Raw genomic sequence first — 21082 nt, 5'->3', positions numbered from 1 at the left:
TTCAAATTTGTAACAGCTTAGAGCTTTGAAGAGAAGGAGGGAGAGTGGCTGTGAGGACAGGAAAGAAAGGGAGAGAATATTCTTATAGTAAAGATACATAAAATTAGAAGAAATAATGGGGTACTATCACTTAACCATATAAAAACTTCCTGCTACTTTAGCACAACCTGGTGGTGACTCTAGGTATAGTAAATGTCAGGCAAATCAATAAAATTTTCTAGTTACTTTAACTACACTTGTAAGTAGTATCATTTTAATTCAGAAATTTAAATACACACATTCACAGGGACTATTTAAAAAACTTGTAAAAAAAAGGAGTTAGCCAAAAGCAATAGCAAAATTACATGATTACAGTAGGCTGAATTTGCACACAATATTCATTAAATAAAAATCAGAAAGTAAAATCATCACACACGCCCTGTCCATCATCAAATTATTCCAAAAAATCTAATATTGGTATGCTAATGAACCAAAGTGTAAACATCTCTTTATGACCAACTGCTCAGACACCATAAACACCACTTTCATTTCTTCAGCATCCCTTCTCGTGGCACTCTTCTTTACCTCTTACAGCAATTACTTTGTTGGGTCAACTTAAAAGCCTTAAAAGTAAGAATTTATATGACTGGCCAATGGTTTTTGATGTAAATTCTTACTCTTTGTAACAACAGAAAACTTGTGTATACTGTTAAACTGGATGGTATCTGATATATGGCATGCCAGTCTTCAACATGTACTAAATTTTATTACGGTGTAAAATCAGGTTATCCTAATATTTGAAGCATTAACAATTTTTTTAGAAACATAGAAACCCAAATATTATCATAAAATGGTCTTGCTCTAGCTCTTTTCACCATATTAAGATGTAAATACTTGAGAACTTACTAGACACTGAACTCCACAATATACTTGGGAAGACATGATTTGAATATGTTCACTATAAAGTACCAAAAGAGCTCAGAAGGTAATTGCAAAGTCATGTTTTATACTACATTTGTCCTACAGGTGTTTACATAATTCATTTTTCTACTTCACCCATTCTATAATATTCATTACAAACACTGGCTCCTGGGCTCATCTGAAGCATAAAGCACAGTAAATGATTTGAGTGATTATTTTCTCCATTTTCCTAAGGACAAAATCAGCACTATTCTAGATGCTACAGGGAATACAGCTTAATTCTCTCCTGGAAACCTAACCGAGAAAAACTTATGACAGACACTAGCACACGTCTTTTCTTTCCTAAATCCTCCCCCCAAAAATAGTCTAGCCTCAGACCCCTGGTGTCTATTTATCTAATGACAGACTCCATCCTGTATTCCTAACCACAGGGAAAGTTGTTTGAAAACACTCAACTTTATATATGTAAATCTTATGTTTCCTTTTAAGTTATATTTTTCTTTACAGTCCCTACCTTTATCAAGTTCAGTATATAAAAAGTCATTTTTTGTGACTTTTTACTTATTTTCTATCCACAAACAACAAAAATCTTCACTTGTTTCTGGAGATCTAGGATATACAATTTTTTGTGTAATCTTTTGCATAATATAAAGTACATATAAATTTTGAGTTATCCTATTTTTGTGAACTGATGATGACAGTTGAATTATTTAGCTCAAAAAGGTGGTGTGGATTTTACAAACCTTTGCTTTGACCCTCCTAAAATGATAAACAAATGCTAAAAGATGATGAAGTTTATGTGCTAACCGGCAATCTCTTAAGGTTCATTTTACCAAGCCACAGCAAATAATTTAAGAGAATCTCATGCCACACTATATGGATCAGCATTTGCAGGCTATGCAGCTCTTTAGCAAGTAGTCAACTCTGTCACTGTTGCACAAAAGCAGCCATAAACAATAAGTAAAGGATATGGTATGACTTTGCTCTAGTAAAACTTTACTTATGGAAACTGAATTTCATGTTAATTTTTACATCTTGAAATATTCTTTTTTTTTTTAAACATTTAAAATATAAACACAGTTCTTAGCTCACAAGGCCATGAGAAGCAGGCTGGATTCGGCCAACAGGCCAGAGCTGGCTGTCCCTTTTAGACTTTTATAGGTTACGCAACATGTTTTAAAATGACAGGTTCCAAGTCTAGAGATTCTGGAGACTTGTTTTTTTATATCTCTCATTTTAAAGCTTATACCAGACAAGTTTTCTACTTTCTGGATAAATATATTTACATGAGAGAGAAAATTATTCAGAATACAAATCTTACTTTAAAAAAAAAGACAGAAAGCTGCAAAATAGATTTGGTACATAATTTCTTAGTTTTTACTTTAGGAAAAAAGACCATGAGGAAAAGATTTATAAATCTCACCATCCCTTTCATAAAAGTTCCAACTGACACCAGCAGTTCCTCGCATGTACAACCATCAAATCTGACTGCAATATGAATTACACCTAGGATTTGGAATTTACCAAGATGAGTTCTGGACACTCTTTTAAAAATGCACAGTTGTATCATAGCACACTATGGCTTCCACAAAATTTGAGACACTGTTGAACAGGAAACTCCTGCTTCCATAATATAAGGAAACAAGAATACTCTTTCCATAGTCATCAAATATAAAAAAAAAAAAAAAACCCTCACAGTTTGATTTACCTTTATCAAAGGTAAAATGATTCACTTGTTACCTTTCATCGATTATTTTGATCCTCAGTAGTTCCTAAACACAAAATAAATTCCGCATGAACTCTCATCTGTTTGGGTTTTCAAAGCAAGATACCAATACAAAATGTATTGAACTGGCTGGCAGAAGTCCATGGGCTAAAGAAAAAGAAATTAAATATAAAATGTTTACCAACTTTATCCTTTCTAATTTTACAACAGCTTTAGGTATTGAGACCTAATTGGTTTCTTGTGTCTATCCATTATGAACATAACTCAATCTTCTATTTTAATACTCCTCAGTGTCATTTTTTGCTGGGTGCTTCATTTTGCGACGTATAAGATCATCTCGTCCAACTTCAACCATTTGTTCTTCCCAAGATTTCATTTCATTATAATAACGAATTTTATCATCTTTAGCAAGTTGAATATATACCTGAGAAAAAGTGTAATTGTTAAAATGATTTCTTTAGAGGAATTTCTGCAAATAATTTCTGAAATGCTTCCCTATAAATTACCTTACTATTGTGCATGTATAAAGGGGGACTGAAAAGGAGTGTTTCTGTGAGGTAAAAATTAGACAAGAAAAAGGTAAGAGATAAAGATTTTTAAATATTAATGAAGTTGTTACAATTTCAAGGCTTGGAATGTGGAAAAGGAGCAAGAGCAGACTGTGATCATCACTAGATAGAGCAACACTAAGTTATAAATGACAATGTTTTAAAAACCAACTTTATTTGCAGCCAAAAACTACCAAAAGAAAAAAGCCAAATTAGTTCCAAGAATACGAAAATAACTTTAAAATATTTTAACTGTGAACTTAGTGATATAACGTTGTTTTCACATGAATCAAGACTTGTCCTAATATATTCTCATAGATATTCTAACTAGACACTTGAGACTAGAACCATACTACTTACTTGCTTTTGAGAACTAGAGAGATTTTTCCAGTTTTCATTTACAGTTTTCAGCTTTACCTGTAAAACAATGTATGTTTAAGAACCAGATATAGGGACTTCAGTGACTAGAGGAAGGTTTTTTAAATTATTCATTGCAACAACAAAAACTCAGATAATCAAGAATCATGGGCAGAGACTCACCAATTCTTGTACATTACATCCTAGGACTTTATTTATAACTGATGTTTGTACATTTTAACCACCTTTACCCATTTCGCCCACCTTCCCCCATTTTGGCAAATACTAATCTGGTTTCTGTATCTAGAGTTGTTTTTTTTTTTTTTTTAAAGATTCCACATACAAATAAGATTATACATTGTCTTTCTGACTTCACTTAGTGTAATACTCTAAAGGACCATCCATGATGTTGCAAATAGTAAGACTTCCTTATTTATAATGGCTGAATAATATTCCACTGCATATGTAACTTTCTTTATCCATTCATCCATTAATGGACACATTGGTTGCTTCTGTGTCTTGGCTATTGTAAATAATGCTGCAGTGAACATACGGGTATAGATATCCTTTTGAGTTAGTGTTTCGCTCTCTTCAGAAAAATATGCACAAGAAGTGCTGAACCATATGATAGTTCTATTTTTAATTTTTTGAGGAATCTCCAAATTGTTTTCCATAGTGATTGCACCAATTCATATTTCCACCAAGAGTGTACAAGGGTTCCCTTTCCTCTGCATCCTCACCAACACTTGTTATTTCTTGACCTTTTGATAAGTAGCCATTCTAACAGGTATGAGGTGATATCTTAGTGTAGTTTTGACTTATATTGCCCTGATAGTGATGCTGAGCACCTTTTCATGTACTACTAGCCATCTGTATGTCTTCTTTTGGAAGAGGTCTATTCAAATCCTTTGCCCTTTTTTAAACAGATTTTTTTTTTTTGCTATTCAGTTGTATGCATTCTTTATATATTTTGGATATTAACCCCTTATCAGATAAATCATTGCAAATATTTTACCCATTTGGTAGGATGACTTTTTGATTTTGTTGGTGGTTCCTTTTGCTGTGCAGATATTTGTCTTTCTGGATTCAGAAATATTAATATTTGAGTATAATCTACATCCTGTCATAGATTAAGTTTAAAAACTAAGTGTTTTTATTTCCTCTCTGTAGCTTAGTGTTTTTTTTTTCTAAAATTTGTGCCGAAGTGTTTAGGTTAGCAATAGGAACAACAACTGGTCCTTATTCTACTTAGCTGAACTTAATTATGTGACTTGGAAAAAAGTCGTATTACCTCCCTTAGGCTTGGTTCTTCATCTATAAAATTAAAGGGATGCAGGAATCCCACAGCTGGAGAAGAGGCAGAGAGGAGAGTGAGTACACCTCACACAGCCTGTGCTGTTGCTCCCAGACAGCAAAGACTGAAGGGGAAAATGGGTGGGTGGAGAATGAGGGGCAGAGACAGAGGGACAGGAGAAGGAGAATATGAGGGAAAGAGGAATATGATTTGAAAAGTATCTGTTTAAAGCTAGGAGGGTAACATCAGTGATTTTAAGAAGTAGAGTTAGAACAATGAACTTTACTATTCTGACCAAAGCTTTGACAGCATTTTATTTTCCTATCAACAAAAATAAAGGTACAAAATAGTATCTGAGCCTACACAACCACTATGTTTTGAACATTTTAAATTTATCTTTACAAACACATCTAATATATTCAGGTATAGTTACTCACTAAATAACTGTTCTCTTAGTTTTGGAAAGAATTGCTTAAATGCCCTCATTTTTTTTTTTATAACTTAGCTTGCTGTGGGAAAGTCAAAAAGGCAGATTGATTTACAATGCAGAATTCCCAAGTAGCACAGAAATTGGCAGCACCAGATAGGTATAAAATAGAGGTGAAGGTTGGGCTAAAACAGGAGGACTGATGGAAGAGGTCTGTTTAAAAAGAGGTTAAACCCCCACCATGGAGGACATTCATCCTTTCAAACAGTTGCTCTGTGAATACCCAGGACAGCTGGGGTAATGGTACCATGCTGAAAACAGGGAGATTAAGTGAAAATGTATATCCCAGAAAGAAAAGCAAAAACTACACTGACAGAAAAGAGAAAACAATACAGGTAAGTTAAGAAAATCAGAGGACTAGTTCAGAAGATGCATAAACAAGTAAGAGTTCAAGAGAGTCAGAAGGAAAAAAAAGGGAGCGAGAGAAAAGGGGAGAAAAAAGAAATCAGATCACATTCAAAAGATCCACAACGAAAATGGCTTTATACTTCTCAAAAGCAATTTAAAAAGGCTACAAGAGAAAGGAGCAATCTTTTAAAAATCTTGAGAGAACATGATTTCTACCCTAGAATTCTATGTCAAGTCAACCTATCAAACAAATGTAAGTGGAGACATTTTTAGACATACAAAATCTCAAAAACTTAATCTCCCATGTACTCTTACTGGGGGAGATGCTATAACAGAATTAGTAAACCAAGAAAGACAACAAAAGAAGCAAAAGCACCACAAGGATGAAGAAGGTCCCAGGATGTCAGCTGAACACTAGGTAGAAAAGGAAACAACCAAACTGGAACAAATCAACAGCTCCAGATTCAAACTGACAGAATATCTAATGCAACTAAATGTACTCAAAGCTAGTGAAAACTGAAGAGCCTGAGGCTGAATTACTGATAGTACATAAAAAACTAAGCAAATAAAAAACAAGACATAATCAATTTCAGGAAAAGTCTTATAAGAAAGGAAAAATAATCTTAGCAAGTGGAACAGCTCACCTATGAATACAGTTCACATAGTAAGTACTCAATACTGATCTAAACAAAATTATGGTAATTATATTGGGCAATAGGGTGATGGAACTGTGAATAGCAGAATGAGAAAAAGTTAATTTTCGTCTTAAATAAACAGTGGGAGGTAATGCCTAAAATAGGTAATGCTTAAAATTTCAAAAAAATCAAGAGGTAACAATATAAGGATATTATTTAGAGATGTGGAAATACCGCAAGAATAAACTAAAACAAAATGTATTTGCTTTAGGAGTAAGGACCCTAACTTAAAAACTAGTATCTTTCATAACAAACCTTATTTTGATTCTTTCTACTATAAGGATGTATAACCAACATTTTTTACATGAGTAAAAATGATATAATCGAGTTAATTTTAATTTCCAGGAAAAAGACCCAGCTATGAAGATTCCAAGACGATTCCAAAGTACAGAGTTGAGAATCACTGATTTAGAAGGATTCTCTAGCATATAACGTTCTTATACTAATAAGAAAACTAAGTCCATGGTAAATTCGTGACTGAGCAAATTTCAACTTAAAAAATAAATAGGGTGACTACTATATATAAAATAAACAAATTTATACTGTACAGCACAGGGAACTATATTCAATATCTTGTAGCAGCTTATGGTTAAAAAGAATATGAAAATGAACACATGTATGTTCCTATATGACCAGAGTATTGTGCTGTATACCAGAAATTGACACAACATTGTAAACTGACTATACTTCAATAGAAATATATTAAAAAAATAAAAAAAAAAAGGCTTGCATTTTTAGTAATGTAGTAATGTAGATTTAGTAATGGACACTATATCCAAAATCCCAATAGAAGTAAATCAGCGAAAGTATGTAGCCTGAAAAAAAGTACATAAAACATACACATTATTTAATCATATATTTAACAGGATGTGCGAAATGAACTAAAGATCCAAGTAACCCAAAGAGGCAGAGGGGCAAAAACCTAAATCTCAGACTGACAAGAGTTAGGGATCTGAACACTTTTCTTACCACGTCATATTATAAAAGGAAAAATACAACTGCCAATTTGGAGCTTCTGAGAAGGAAATAAAGGAAAGACTAAGCCACAACAGGAATGACAAGCTTTTTTTTTTGACACATTCATATGACGACATTCACATGTGTAACACATTGCCATGGGCATAACCAAAATGTTACTAAAGGATACAACATGAAGCCATAGATGATATGCAAATCCTGGTACAAAATATTATACCTCTACTCTCATTCTTTCCTGGTGATTGTAAAACAGTGAAGAATTGCTGGAAAGGAAAAGTCTCCAGAAGTTTAACACCTTTATAAACTTGAAAATTTTACATGTCTTTTAAATTAAAAAAGTTAACTATATATACATATTGGCAACTACATATTCAAATTAATTGTATGTGGTAAGAAAAAGGATTTTTCTTTAAAAGAGATACAAGAAAGAGGGCCTTATTTGTATATGGTACTTGTTTATAGTATTTACTACTTCTTTTTACCACCTGACATATGGCACCACTAAAATTTCTTGTCAAGGTATTTAAAAATTAGAATAAAAAAAATTTTTAAAACAAACACAGTTCTGTTTTACCTGTGATGTACCATCCTTAGCTTCCTGGAAGCGTTCAGCTATAAAAATGTTGTAAGCTGAGCGTGGTCTTTTTGGTTTTCCAAGCATTGTTAACTCCTGAGTATTAAAAATCGAAGAGTGAGATGAAGTTTTAACCTCTGAGACTTAATTTTACCTACAGAAACTTTAGTCACTACTATGCATTACAGAATGTTCTTTAAAGTGAGTATTACAATTCTTATATAAAGTATGTGACTATTCCCTCTTAGGGTCAGAATTTTTTGATAGTACTATTTTGAAAATTATTATAATTTTATTAATTATTTTTCATACAAAAACATTTCCTTTACATATTATTTTCATGGTCTCCATGAACTGAATAACTGAGCACATATGTACATAACCTTTCTTAAAAGATAAAACAATCTCTGTTTCATCCTTACAGGACACTACCATCTCCTTGGACAAATCACTATGTGCCTCCACAACTCGTGAACATCTGTTAATAAAACTCCTATTTCATTTCCTTCTCTGCATGTCTCTCAACCTTTAACCCTCAATAGATGTGTTAGATTCAGTTCTTTTTACTAGGTATCAAAAGTGGGGTGGGAATGGAAGAGAATACAAGTATTCCTTGCTATCTAAATCAATTCCGTTTCTAAGCTCAGAGGATGAGGGATATTGCCTATTTAGTTTCTGAATTTAAATAGTATTGTAGTTTATAAAATGATGTGGCTTTTAATAGCAATTTGGTATAGTCAATAACAAACCCAATTTTCATGGATAAGTAAAGTAGGGCTCCTCTGATTTACACGTAGAGATCACTTCCTTCCTCCTGAACCTTTCAGTCATGCAACTACTGTTGACTCTAGGCATTTTACAACTTAACCATGCATCACTTCCCCTTCTGTTTCTAGAGCTACTACTAGAGTTTTCTCTCTTAGATGCTTCAGTTGCAACTTCCTGGTTCCCACACTTCTCACCTGATCTCTAACTAGTTGGAACTGGGAACCTAATGGGAAGAAAAATTCCTACAGGAGAGAATGGAAATCTGCAGGAAAAAATACTCAAGATTCAGGTTTCCAGTTCCCCATGTAAGAAGCTTGGGAGTCACCACTCTGTCCCAACAAGGATAAAAGCTCAAGAGACTAAAATATCAACAACTCTTCTTGGATCCACAGAAGAGGACACAGGGCAAACTGCTACCCCCAAGATTGGAGACACAGACACAGACAGGTGAACACAGGGAGCTTATAGAAGGAGAAACTCAGAAGTGGAAACCCGTGCTGGGTAGGAAAACCTGAACTATAGTTAACAAAATGCTAGAGGTTCCACATGGGCAACTCTGAGAGTTTAAAAACTCCAGGGGGACACAGTCATAGGAAAGCCCTCACAATATTGTGAGATTTACCTCCAGGAACTTTACCAGATTCTCACACTAAATATCAAGAAAAATCCTCTCCTACTCCGAGCAGGAGGAGAGGAAAAGGAATTTTTTGAAATGGCTGAGCACTTTATTATTCTTAACAAAGACTGCCCTCAAGGAAAACTAGTTAATCAGAACCTAACCTGCTAGGGTACTATCAGAGCCTGAACTGAGTGAAAGGAATACCCTGAGTGGCAGCTCAGTCAAGCCATCCTGTTCCACCAAAGGGAGGGGGAGAAAAATCTGAGGAACACTTGTGAACTTCACGATGCAAAGGCATAGGCTCATTAAAGGACCAGGACCTAATCACAGGACTGTATAACACTTGCCTTGCCCCCCACACCTTACCACCACATTAGCAAGGCCTATTTACAGCAGTTCCTTTTATCTAGCATATCATGTTTAGCTATTAAGAAAAAATTCCAAGGCATACTAAAAGGTGAAAAACCTAATCTGAAGAGACAAAGCAAGCATCAGAACTAGACATGGCAGGAATGCTGGAATTCTCAGACCAATCTCTTCAGCAATATTCAGAATCAAATTCACCATTAGCTATAGAACAATTCAAATCAGCAGGCTATTCTAGATAAGACTCAGAAACGAAGATTCTTGCTATTCCTGATTTAGCTATTTCAAAACTATGTTCCTACAGCTTTCATGCTAGTCCTAACTATATATCTTAAATTCAGATACATCCAAGAGTATCAACAAGGGTTTCCAACACAGACTCAAAGGCAAGTGCTTCTCTAGTGGCAGAAGGGAACTGTCCTTTTTTCCTAACTGGAGTACACCTGATGACATTCTACCATATAGCCACATATATCATCAAAATAAGAAAAAAAGACCTATATTCATAGATACATAAATTTCAGTTCTTTGTCAAAGGAAAAGAATATTTCAATGATACTTACTCTCTTTTTTATTAACGCTTTCTTTTTTAAACGTTTCTGCATGATTTCTTTTTCCAACGATACCACCTGACTTGGAGTTAGTTGCTCTTGAATTCTATTTATCTCTTCTTTGTATGCCTGCCAGTCTGCCCTGTAAGCATCTTCATATATCTATAAATTAAAAGACCCAAATAAGAAGTCACTATGCTGTTGCTGGCTAATTAAACATAGCACATCTGCCAGGGAGAGACAATTACATAACTTTGGGTAAAGACATACCGAACCACCAGGTAGAAAATGTGCCTTGCAATCTCATTTATAAATCACGTATTTTTCATATACATGATAACCAAGGTAAGAATCTAGCAATTGGCTTCCAATTTCAAATTCCTGCCAACTCTTCACTGCCACCCCCATATATCCAGTCTCATCATCTACATGGATCAGAAGGTATGAAGTTCCTTTTGGGCAATGGATGTTAAGTAAAACCCAGGGCATCTGGTCCCTTAAAGGAGATGACAACTGTTTTTAACTGAATAACTGGTCAGCAATGTTGAAAACCTATATGCTTACTTTTTTCTCTGAATCAGGAAGTTCCCTCCAAAGCTCAGCAATTTTTTTTATCAGTTCTGAATTTTTCGCATCTATAGAATGGAATAGTGAAAAAAGATGTCACAATTTTATGTCTCAGGATTAATTTCTAAAGACTTCCAGGAACACATAATCCACTAGCTCTGAAAGTTAGTATTTTTACAGACACCCCTATACTCACACAACTTAATACAATGATTTATCTTTCCTTTAACCAGCTAATTTAAATGATAAATAACTTAATGCTTTAACAGTGTTAAAGTCTGTTATCGATTAATTAAGGAATATATCACACACTACCAAAATGGTCCTCAGAAATTCATTATTAGTTTAAGCAATTGGGTAATCAATGTCTACAAGATTTTTACTTCATATTTCATTGAAACAATTTTTTCAAGTCTTTCAGTAATTATCAAGATCATAAAACCTGACTAAACAACAAAATATAGTCTTGATTCACATAACACCTCCTTGTATTTCATAATACCATTTGCAAAAAAACTAAATCATCCTAAAATCAATCATTTTTCCCCACTTCCTTCCCCATCTTAACTGGAATAACAAGGTATAAATGATTTAACAAACCACTTGTTAGTTTCAACTCCTACATTTTAAAAGATGTAAGTACTTAAGCATGTGTCTTAAACCAATTCTTTATAATGTGAGATTACAACTCATTTGATTTTCCCAAGTGCCTGGTGATGCACTGTGTGTGAAAGGGCTTTAGAAATCATAAGCAAAGGCTATTACTAATTTAGTCATTATTTTCACACTATAACCCAAATGAAGACCCACAGTCTTTCTAGGGAGTCAACAAACCTAACTGGAAATCTCAGGAACTCAAGAACCAATTTTCAGTGAAAAAGCACTTGAAATTAACATTAATTTGTGCAGAGCTTTAAAGTTTACATAACACTTCCACAAAGTTATTTCACTGCAACTTTAACAATTCCCTGAGGCAGAAGGAGGATCTAGTAAGCAAGAGATAAAATGATTCATCAATGGTCCTCTAGGCCACTGACAACTAGGCCCAAAATCCAGCTTTTTCATCCTCTTCCCTGGGTGCTTCCCCCTCTATACACTATTTTTAAAGTATCTTTCACTAGTCCTCAATTACATTTAAAGCACCTTTATGGTAAAAAAAAAAAAAACCAACCAACCAACAAACAAACAAACAAAAAAACCCTCCTATTTTACAGTCCATTAAACTGAACGGTTATGTTTCTGCAGGCAGTAGGTGGTTTAGTAGTGTAAATCACGTTTGCAGTCTAACTGCTTAATGATCTCTTTATTACATCAGGGAAGAGTACAAAGCCCAAAATTCCTTACCTGGGTTCTGAGCTTTAAATAAGGGTAGCTGTTCTTTAGAAAATCGAACGTATGAAGTCATAGGCTTCTTTGGATAACCAGTCAAGTTGGATGAATACCATCTCGGTACATACGCAAAACTACATACAAATAAAAAGAAAATAACCATCATTAAGCATTTAAGTGCCCATATTCATATGCACACGAACACAGATGCCAAATAAGATGTCATCAAGATGCTAATACGACACCGCCGACAAGAAAGCTAGTTACATTTAAAATCCTGTCCTATCCAGGGGTAAGAGCTTGCAAAACTTAAGTCCCAAAGCCCTTACCTCCTTAGGGCAGAGAGTGGAGGAAAGCTCCTGGGCCCCGCCTTCTCCATGCCTAAATGAAGGCGGGAGGCTCTTGGAGCAACTTCGCAGGGCACGCCGAACCGGGTGCTCCAAGGATGAATGGTGAAGAGGGGCGGAGAGGAAGGCGGAAGGTGGACGGAGGCCGGAAGCCAAGGCACTGGGTAGTGATGGAGTAAGGCCTGGTCCCAAAACCACGACCCCCTAGGCAAGGTCGAGGTGTGAATCAAAGGGCCAAGATGGCCCTGACCTTTTAGGAGGATCAGAAAGGGGAGAAAAGCGCCTACATTCCAATCCCAGGCTGTCCTGAGCCCTGCCGCCTCCTGAGGCGCAGGCGGGCTGTCCTACCTGAAGGGAGAACGCAGTCGACTTCCACAGCCCGCACAGAGGTCCGCTCCTGATTTTCCCAGGGCACTCAGCACGCCCCACACGCCCCGGAGCAGCGCCATTGCAGCCGCGGACAAAGCACTAACCAAGCCCCAACCTCGTACAGCCCCCTGGCACACAAGAACAACTCCAACAATGACGACTTGAAGCCGTGAGAAACTGTCCAGACCCCGCTATCATGCCCGCCACTCGCGGGGCACTGTGGGAAATCGCTTAACATCCGGTTTAGGCAGGAGGCGGGGCAAGGAAGTACTGGCGCAGGCGCTGTACCGGCTACCCTGGTGGGCAGTACTGCGAAGGAGGAGGAGGAGCTCGGGGGCGGAGAAGGGAAACCGCAGCCCGGCTCGCCTGCGGAGGGCCCTGGCCTCGAGGGGGCGCTGCTGAGCCGCCTCTGCCCCCGGGCCCCCTCCGCGGTCTGTTCCGCCGCGGGTCCTGGAGGCTGATGGAGGCACTACGATGTCCTCACCCCGACCAGGCACTGGGTGGCGTCCGCCTGTGACGGCGGAAAGGGCTAGGACGTAACAAACAGTATTACCACGAGGACATGGGTAGCTGTGCCGCCCACGCTGCTGAGGTCAGGCTGCTGGGTGCTGCGAGCCCACCTGAGCGCCTCAGTGCAAGCAGGAGTCCGACTACACACTGCCGAGGAGGGGAATGGAACATGGTTTCAAATCTAAAAATGCAGATTCCCGGGCTTTACTGCAAAGCGTGATTCAGTACGTCTGTGTGGGTCCCATGCATCTGTATTTTTAACAAGTTCCTCAACCTTTAACAAGTTCTAATGCCAGTAGTCATGGGACCACATTTAAAGCAATACCATCGTCCCATCCACTGCAACCATCGGTGACCCAGTCTTCAAGGCAATATGCTTAATTTGCAGGAAGGAAACTTTGGCTAGTTAGCTGTCCGGAAACGGATTCTAGCCCCAGCGTTAGCATTAACATTTTGATCCGGGAACGTCGCATCCCTTCTCTCAGATTTAATTTCTCCCACTGCAGTTAAGGATGTTGGACCAGATCAGAGTTTTCTCAACCTAAGCTCTGAGAACGTGTGACAAGTACGCCTTGCGATGGCGTTTGCTGTACAACTGTTCTCCCTGATGGCGTTTGCTGTACAACTGTTCTCCCTGGGGGTGATGGCATGAAAAAGATTGGGAAGACCGAAACTAAAGCTATCTAAGAGCCCTTCTAGCGTTTACATTCCAGTTTCAAGGATAGCCGCCTCCTGAAACAGCCTTTCCTCTGCTGGATAGCTGTGTTAGAAAATTCTCAGCAGTGTAATATGGAACGGAGAATCTGCTATCCTTCTGTAGCTTTGGAATCACTGGCCCTTTGATGCTGCAAAGGACTAACCCACTTCTTTTCAGTTATAAGCAAGTATCACCACTTCCCTTTTCACAGATTCTCAGGATTGAAAGGGACCTTCTAGGTCATCTGTTCTCACCTCTCACCCTGTCTTGCAAGAAACAGGTGTTTGGGGGAGTTTTCTTATGTACAAGTTCCCAAACGTAGGTAAAAGGCAAGACATTCTCCCCACCTCCAGTAAAGTCTAGTGGCAGAGGTCAAAAATGAACAATTACAATTTCTGAAACAGTTTTTCTCTACATTTTTCTAGAATATTTCTCTTCTTTCAGATGTTTGACATAAAGTTACTCTTCTTTTGGATATGTAAAAAATCTTTTTGTGGTTTTAAAAATGTCATTTTGATAAATCTTGCTGTAAAATTCTTATAGATCTGATCTGTAACATTTCTGTTCTCATCAGATGCCAATATTCCTTAAAACTCATGTACACTGCAGTGATAATTTTATTCCAAATTCAGTATTTACACAAAAAATGTAATTCTACCTACTTATGCAAACTCTCTTTAAACAAAAAGGCATACGGTTTCATGTATATTCACTTTACAAAACTTGAAGACTTACCACAGTCTTCTCCAGGGTTCCGTCCCTTTATTATGTTTTAAAAGTTCATCCATTTCCATCACATCAGCTATCAGTTATATCCTCATGATTCCCGTATTTTATTTTGAATCCAGATCTCTCCTTTTGGTCCCACATCTGTATAACTGCTCTCTTCTGTGCATCTTTACCACTATGTTTCACAGCTACCTCAGTTTTCCCTAAACAGAATTCACTATCTTTCCCCTATCTTGAACTCCTTCTCTTGGTAAGAGACACCAGTAATCCCACTGAAATTATCTAAGCCAGGAATTGATAAATCATTTTATAATCTCCCTCACTCCTCCCCCATCGACCAACTGATGATAAGTTGCTGATTCTACTTCATTAAATTCTCTAGGAAGTACTTCCCTCCTCTTTGCCTCTATTGCCACTGCATTTGTTCAGGCCAGTAGTGTGATGATATATCAGCTCTCCATGGCGTAAATACTCCCACCATGGCTGATTTCAAAGTACCACCTGGATGTTGCTGAACCTGACATACACATAATTGGCTCTTCAAGCTGTACCAACCAGCTCCTGTATGCCACTGGTTCAGGCTCTGCCATATTTTCCCAAAATCTGATGTAGTTCTCCTACTTTCAGTCTTATTTCCCTCCAAACTGTATTCCACACTGTCACCAGGTCCATCTTTCTAAAAGGCAAATCCCATTTATTCATTTGTTTATCAGACACGTATGGAGCACTAACTCTATGTACTTGAAATCTTCAGTGGCTCCTGATTACCCACAGAATCAAGCTTCAATTCTCATACATGGCATACAGGTCCTCCATGAACTGGCCTTTCTGTTTCCTCTATAGCATCATTCCTCACTTCCCCTTTGTTTGAAATAATTTATTAATTAAATAACCACTTCTTCTTCTGATTTAATAAGTACATCAAACCACTTCAGTCTGGCTCTGAGTTTACTGTTCCATTTTCTGTGATATGTCAAAGTTATGGAAATTACTGAATAAGAATAGAGGCTTAGAAGTTAGACAGATCTAGGTTCAAATCCTGCTCTTGTTACTTACTAGCTATGTGACCTTGCCAGATGACAATCTCTCTGACCCAGAGATTTCCCCTCTGTGAAGGAACAGTAATGGTTGATTCTTGAGATCATTATGAAGATTAAATTAGAAAATGTGTTAAAGGTTCTTAACATGGCCTCTGGCACATAGTAAAAACTCAATAAATAATGGCTATAATTTTCCTTACATTATTCATAACAATTATTATTAGTATCTAAATAATTATAGATATGGTATGGATTGTCCTGAAACAAAAAAAGTCAGATTTGCTTCACAGCCCTGTCTTTACTTTTCTGGTTGTTTCCTCTCCATATTAAATAGCATATGTACATACATATTATATATCTGCATCGCTTCTCCCCTTCTATTGAACTTTTAACATTTTTTAAATTAGCAATGTTTGAGTGTAAACACTGTGGTAGGTGATGAAAAACTAAAACAACATACTCCTAGGTTGGAATCATTCTTTAATGTTTTCAGAACATTTTAATGTAATTGTACTTAATTGTATAATTCCAAGTTGAAGAAGTCAACAGAGAAGGTATTATCATCATAGTTCCCAACTTATAGATGAGAGAAATTAACTTCAGAAAGCCCACGTTGCAAGGTTGCAATAGTTAGTAAGTTGTGGAGGTGGAAACCTGGTCTTCCAATTCATTGTCTTGTGCTTTTCCCATTATCAGACTCTCCCTCAGACTCAGTCAACACATCACATCATTCCAGCTCAAAAGATTTTCCTTGGATCTTCTAGGGTATATGAGCTTGTATTATTTTCTTGTGACATCATATAGCACTCCAGTTTTTAATCTATGTTTATGTGCAAATATTTTTTCCTCAACATTTGGTAAGCTACTTGAGTACAACATTAAGTCTTCTGCTTCTTTCTGTCCCCTATAGTACCTAGCATAGTGTATTGAGCATGACAGATGGATTGAGGGACAAAGAGAGTGACAGAGAGAGGGAGATAAAAAAATGTGAGAAGATTAGTACCTGCACAAATTATTTATATACAAACAGCCCCATAGAAAACAGCACTTACCTGTTACAAGTGTCATTGGCCAACAGGAGGGACAGCTATGGGTCAAGATGGGAACCGTGTAAAATTTGGGAACATGTCTATGAAAACAATGATCACATTCATTGATAACTGCACACTGGTAAAGCTGAAGGTAGCACCAATAAATAGCAGTAGTCAGAGACCAAGAGAATTCCCTGATGAATAACAGAGTTAGATACAGAGATATCACTTCAAGAAAAAAATATTCCTAAGAGAAAGCAGTCTTGCTTTTGTAATTATAATGGATAAATAATCCAGCAACAGTAGAAGCAATCACCTAGTAGGCTCAGCACGGGGTATAGATGTGATTCTGAACTCATAAGTAAAATATATTTCTAGAAATAAGATTATACTGTAAATACTACATTTAAAAACAATTTACTCTCTACTGTGTAGCACAGGGAAATATATACAAGATCTTATGGTAGCTCACAGAGGAAAAAATGTGACAATGAATATATATATGTTCATGTGTAACTGAAAAATTGTGCTCTACACTGGAATTTGACACAACACTGTAAAATGATTATAAATCAATAAAAAATGTTAAAAAAAATTTACTCATCAGCAGTCAGATAGCACTATGATAGGCACTAGAAGTGGTACAAAAAGATGACATCATACCTGTTTCAAAGGGGTTACATTTTGACCGGGGAAATAAAGTAAAAACATACGAACATTACAAAAGTGTAACAATTTATTGCAGCAATGTGAGAAAAAATTATAATCTGAATATCTCTGAGCTTATCTTTCCTACAAATCAAAATTTTAATAAAGTTAGTTTTCTTCATTTACAACTTTTTTCAAAATACAACAGTAATATAATTTATATATGAAGAAAACTACATGTATAATTTTCTTCAAACCATTTTCTTTCATTTAGAGTCTATTATCACATCACGAGTTTGCCTTTAAAAACAGTATACAAAAAGATGGAAGAGATAAATTAGAAAGAAAGATCTATTGCATATTAATAGTTCCCATATACCCAAATTAGTTTACAAATTATTTCTCAATTAGAACAACATCTGCAAGCATCCTTAATTATTAAGAGTGTATCAGAGTTATTTCTGGCCACTCACTGTAGCAGTATTATGCAAAATAAATATAGCTTTTCTATTTTAAAGCTGATTCTATGAGTCAGCAGGAGGAAGGACAAGTAAAAAGGATAGCTATAATTTTATGCAAATTTATAAAACCCAAATTCACATTGCCGGATTTGAAAGCTGATTTAAAGAATGAAAGAAATTCAGAATAATTGTATTGCAGGAATAATGCTATTAATAAACAAGATAACCTACATCATCTGCCCTCACATTATTGTAAAAAACATGATCAATACAAGTGATAGTAACTATAATTTATTGCTCAACTATGTGCCAAGCATGTTAATGTATTATCCCTAATCCTTTCATAAATCCTACAAGGTGGAATTATTTCTATTATACAGGTATGGAAACTGGTATTCAGAGAGTTATATAGAAAGGATTATCTCCCTTGTTTCATCTTGTTAAAAATTTCCTGTAAATCCAGTTTGCAGCTTTGAAATTATATTTGACTATAAATTCACAGTTTGCAGCTTTGAAATTATATTTGACTCTATGTAAGCATACTATAGGCAATTCAGTCATGTTGTTGCAGTAGTTTTTTAACACTCCCTTACATTGTATTGTTTATTCCTATCCTCATCCTCATAAAGACTCTTCCTTGTCTTCTTTAACAATTAGTGGATTGTTAAAATAAAAGAAGTTCCTTTATTCACTCATTCAGTCATTCAAAACCACAGGCTCAAATTTTTTAAACTACACACATTCTTATGCCTGTGTGTGATGCGTAAAAATTGTGCAAAATAATACACACAAAATTGGGTTTAATGGTGACTATACCTGAGTATTTCAGGAGTGAGTAGATGGCACTCACTTTTTACTTTATATGGCTCCATATTGTTTTACATTTTTTTCAAAATACAACAGTAATCTTTATCTTTTTAAATACTTAAAAAAAAAAACTCAGTTCTTTGTAGAAGCCAGTACAATGTTAGATACTGCAGTAAGTTCTAAAAATACAAAGATGACTAAGGCATGATCCATCTGTTTAAATCTGCTGGGAGAATAGGGGATGGCTTCATAGAGTAGGTGACATTTGAACTGTTTTTTCAAGTGAGGAAGGGTGGAGATACTTTCCAGAAAAAGAAAACAGTGTGTACAAGGCACAGATATGCACGAGGGCATGGTGTCCTTAAAAACACAAAATGTATGTGAAATGAGAGGTATGAGACAAATCTAAAGAGGCTGAGTCGCATTAGGTTGTGAAGGGCTATGTGTAATGTGCTAAGAAGTTTGTCAGCAAAAGATGGACAAGTAACTTTTTAGGCAGCTTAAACTTGTTTTTAGAAAAACCTCTTTGGTAGGAGCACTGACTGATGGGAGCGAGGAAACTGTAAAGAAGGAGATGAATTAGGAGGCTATTGCTATAATCCAGGAAAGAGGTTGAGATTCTGAACTAAGACTCTGCCATGGCTCATATTGCAAAGACATTTCTAAGTGTAATCACCAGGATTTCATTAACTAGTTAAACACCTGGAAGCTAAGACTGGCTTGAGGATTCTACTATGACAGACTATTCCAATTCAGATTTGATACTTTGCTAGATAAATAGCCCAAGACAAATGCTTTTATTATATCATTTTGCTGATCAAAAACTTAACACTGATTTCTTGCAGGCTATCAAATCAAGGTTTTACATCCAGTATTCTCCACCTAATCTTTTTCTCTCATTAATTGCACATAAACCTACCAAGGCCACTTTCACTTATTTTTACTTTATTATTTCCAGGACAGTGTTAAATCAAATATATATATATATGAGTTTGGACATATTGGAGAAGGTAAAAGGAACAGTTGGATTTTTGCACGTCAACCCTCCCACCAGACAGCTCAACTCCATCTTCTGAGCCTGTGATATCTCCAACAAGGGAAAGTGAGAGTAAGTGCCCACCTGGCTTCCCCAGGTGTGTGGAACACAGAAAGGAGTTCTCTCAGCCCATCCAGAATACTGAATCATGAACTTCAGAACTGGGGAGTAGGAAGAGGCTGGGAGAATGCCTGACAGAATTCCTGGAGGGCATTAAAGGGACACGGCTCATACTGTGTTGTGGACTCCATCAAGAAACCAGCCCATGAGCTGCAAGGGACACATCACCTGTGGACCCCCAGCTGGTTCACAAGCATCCCATGTTTGGTACACCACACACACACACACACACACACACACACACACACACACACACACACACACACACACACACACACACCCGCCCTGTGTCCAGCTCCCTGCATGCATTTCTGATAACAGTAGTGAGAGCCAGCTTTGGCATATGGCTGGTGAACACGCTCAGAAAGCCAGCCAGAATATGCAGGCCAGAGAGACTGCAACTTGAGCATTAGCGCCCCCTTTGAGAAAACAAAAGGAAAGCTGTCAGAATTCAACCTGGTGCATTACAGGACTGAGAAAAGGCATCCAAATTTAAGAGGTCCGCCACTAATGGAGCAAGAAGTATGGAGCAGGTGTGTCTATATAAGGTCTGAGAAAGCCTCAGAATCCCTAGCAGGGCTGGCAGAAGTTATTTCTCTCCTGAAGGCAGTTAGTAAATACTGGAGGAGGTGCTACTTCAAATGCAAAGACAGCAGCACACAACTTCAAGGAACATGAAAATCAAGGAAACGTGATGTCACAAAGGATCACAGTAGTCTTCCAGGAGTTGATCCTCAAAACAGAGATCTGCAATTTACCTGAAAAAGAATCCAAAATAGCTGTTTTAAGGAAACTTAATGAGCTACAAGAATATACATAAAGACAATTCAATGAAATAGGGAAGTCAATAAATGAAAATATTAAGACGTTTAACAAAGAGATACAAATCATAAAAAACTGAAACAGAAATTCTGGAGCTGAGGAGGTCAATGAATGAAGTGCAAAGTACAGTAAAGAGCATCAATATCACAATGGAATAAGCAAAATAACAATCTGTTAGTTAGAAGGCAAAAACTTTGATATTATCCAATCAGAAGAGAAAAACAATAAAAAAAATGAAAAAGAGTGAAGAAAGCCTATGTGCTAGTAAGAGAATAAACCTTAAATTTTCTAACCACAAAAAAAGTAATGATGTGAGGTGTTAATTAGCTCTACTGTGGCAATCATTTTACAATATGCA

At 36.6% G+C, this 21082-nt stretch overlaps 1 protein-coding gene across 1 annotated transcript; it reads right to left on the bottom strand.

Annotated features, from left to right (window-relative positions):
- Positions 1-228: 228 nt before the first annotated feature.
- TFAM (transcription factor A, mitochondrial) lies at positions 229-13225 on the bottom strand. Its single transcript, XM_006190994.3, has 7 exons — positions 12803-13225; positions 12123-12241; positions 10776-10846; positions 10224-10373; positions 7908-8003; positions 3535-3591; positions 229-3050 (listed from the first exon to the last, which is right to left on the bottom strand). The coding sequence occupies exons 1-7, from the start codon at positions 12901-12903 to the stop codon at positions 2904-2906; spliced, it is 741 nt and encodes a 246-aa protein (XP_006191056.1). The 5' UTR covers positions 12904-13225; the 3' UTR covers positions 229-2903.
- Positions 13226-21082: the final 7857 nt, after the last annotated feature.

The sequence above is a fragment of the Camelus ferus genome, chromosome 11 (genome assembly GCF_009834535.1).
Source record: "Camelus ferus isolate YT-003-E chromosome 11, BCGSAC_Cfer_1.0, whole genome shotgun sequence".
NCBI classification, from domain to species: Eukaryota; Metazoa; Chordata; class Mammalia; order Artiodactyla; family Camelidae; genus Camelus; species Camelus ferus.
Note: the sequence above shows the minus strand (reverse complement) of the source record. Positions and strands in the feature narration are given on the sequence as shown.

Bases quoted from the DNA above. Each gene is read 5' to 3' on its own strand.
- TFAM (XM_006190994.3), bottom strand. From the start codon at position 12,903: ATGGCGCTGCTCCGGGGCGTGTGGGGCGTGCTGAGTGCCCTGGGAAAA. The intron at 10,374-10,775 runs GTAAGCATATAG...TTTAATTTATAG, and splicing joins TTCCTGATTCAGAGAAAAAA to ATATATGAAGATGCTTACAG. The intron at 3,592-7,907 runs GTAAAACAGAAC...ATTGTTTTACAG, and splicing joins CTAAGGATGGTACATCACAG to GTAAAGCTGAAAACTGTAAA.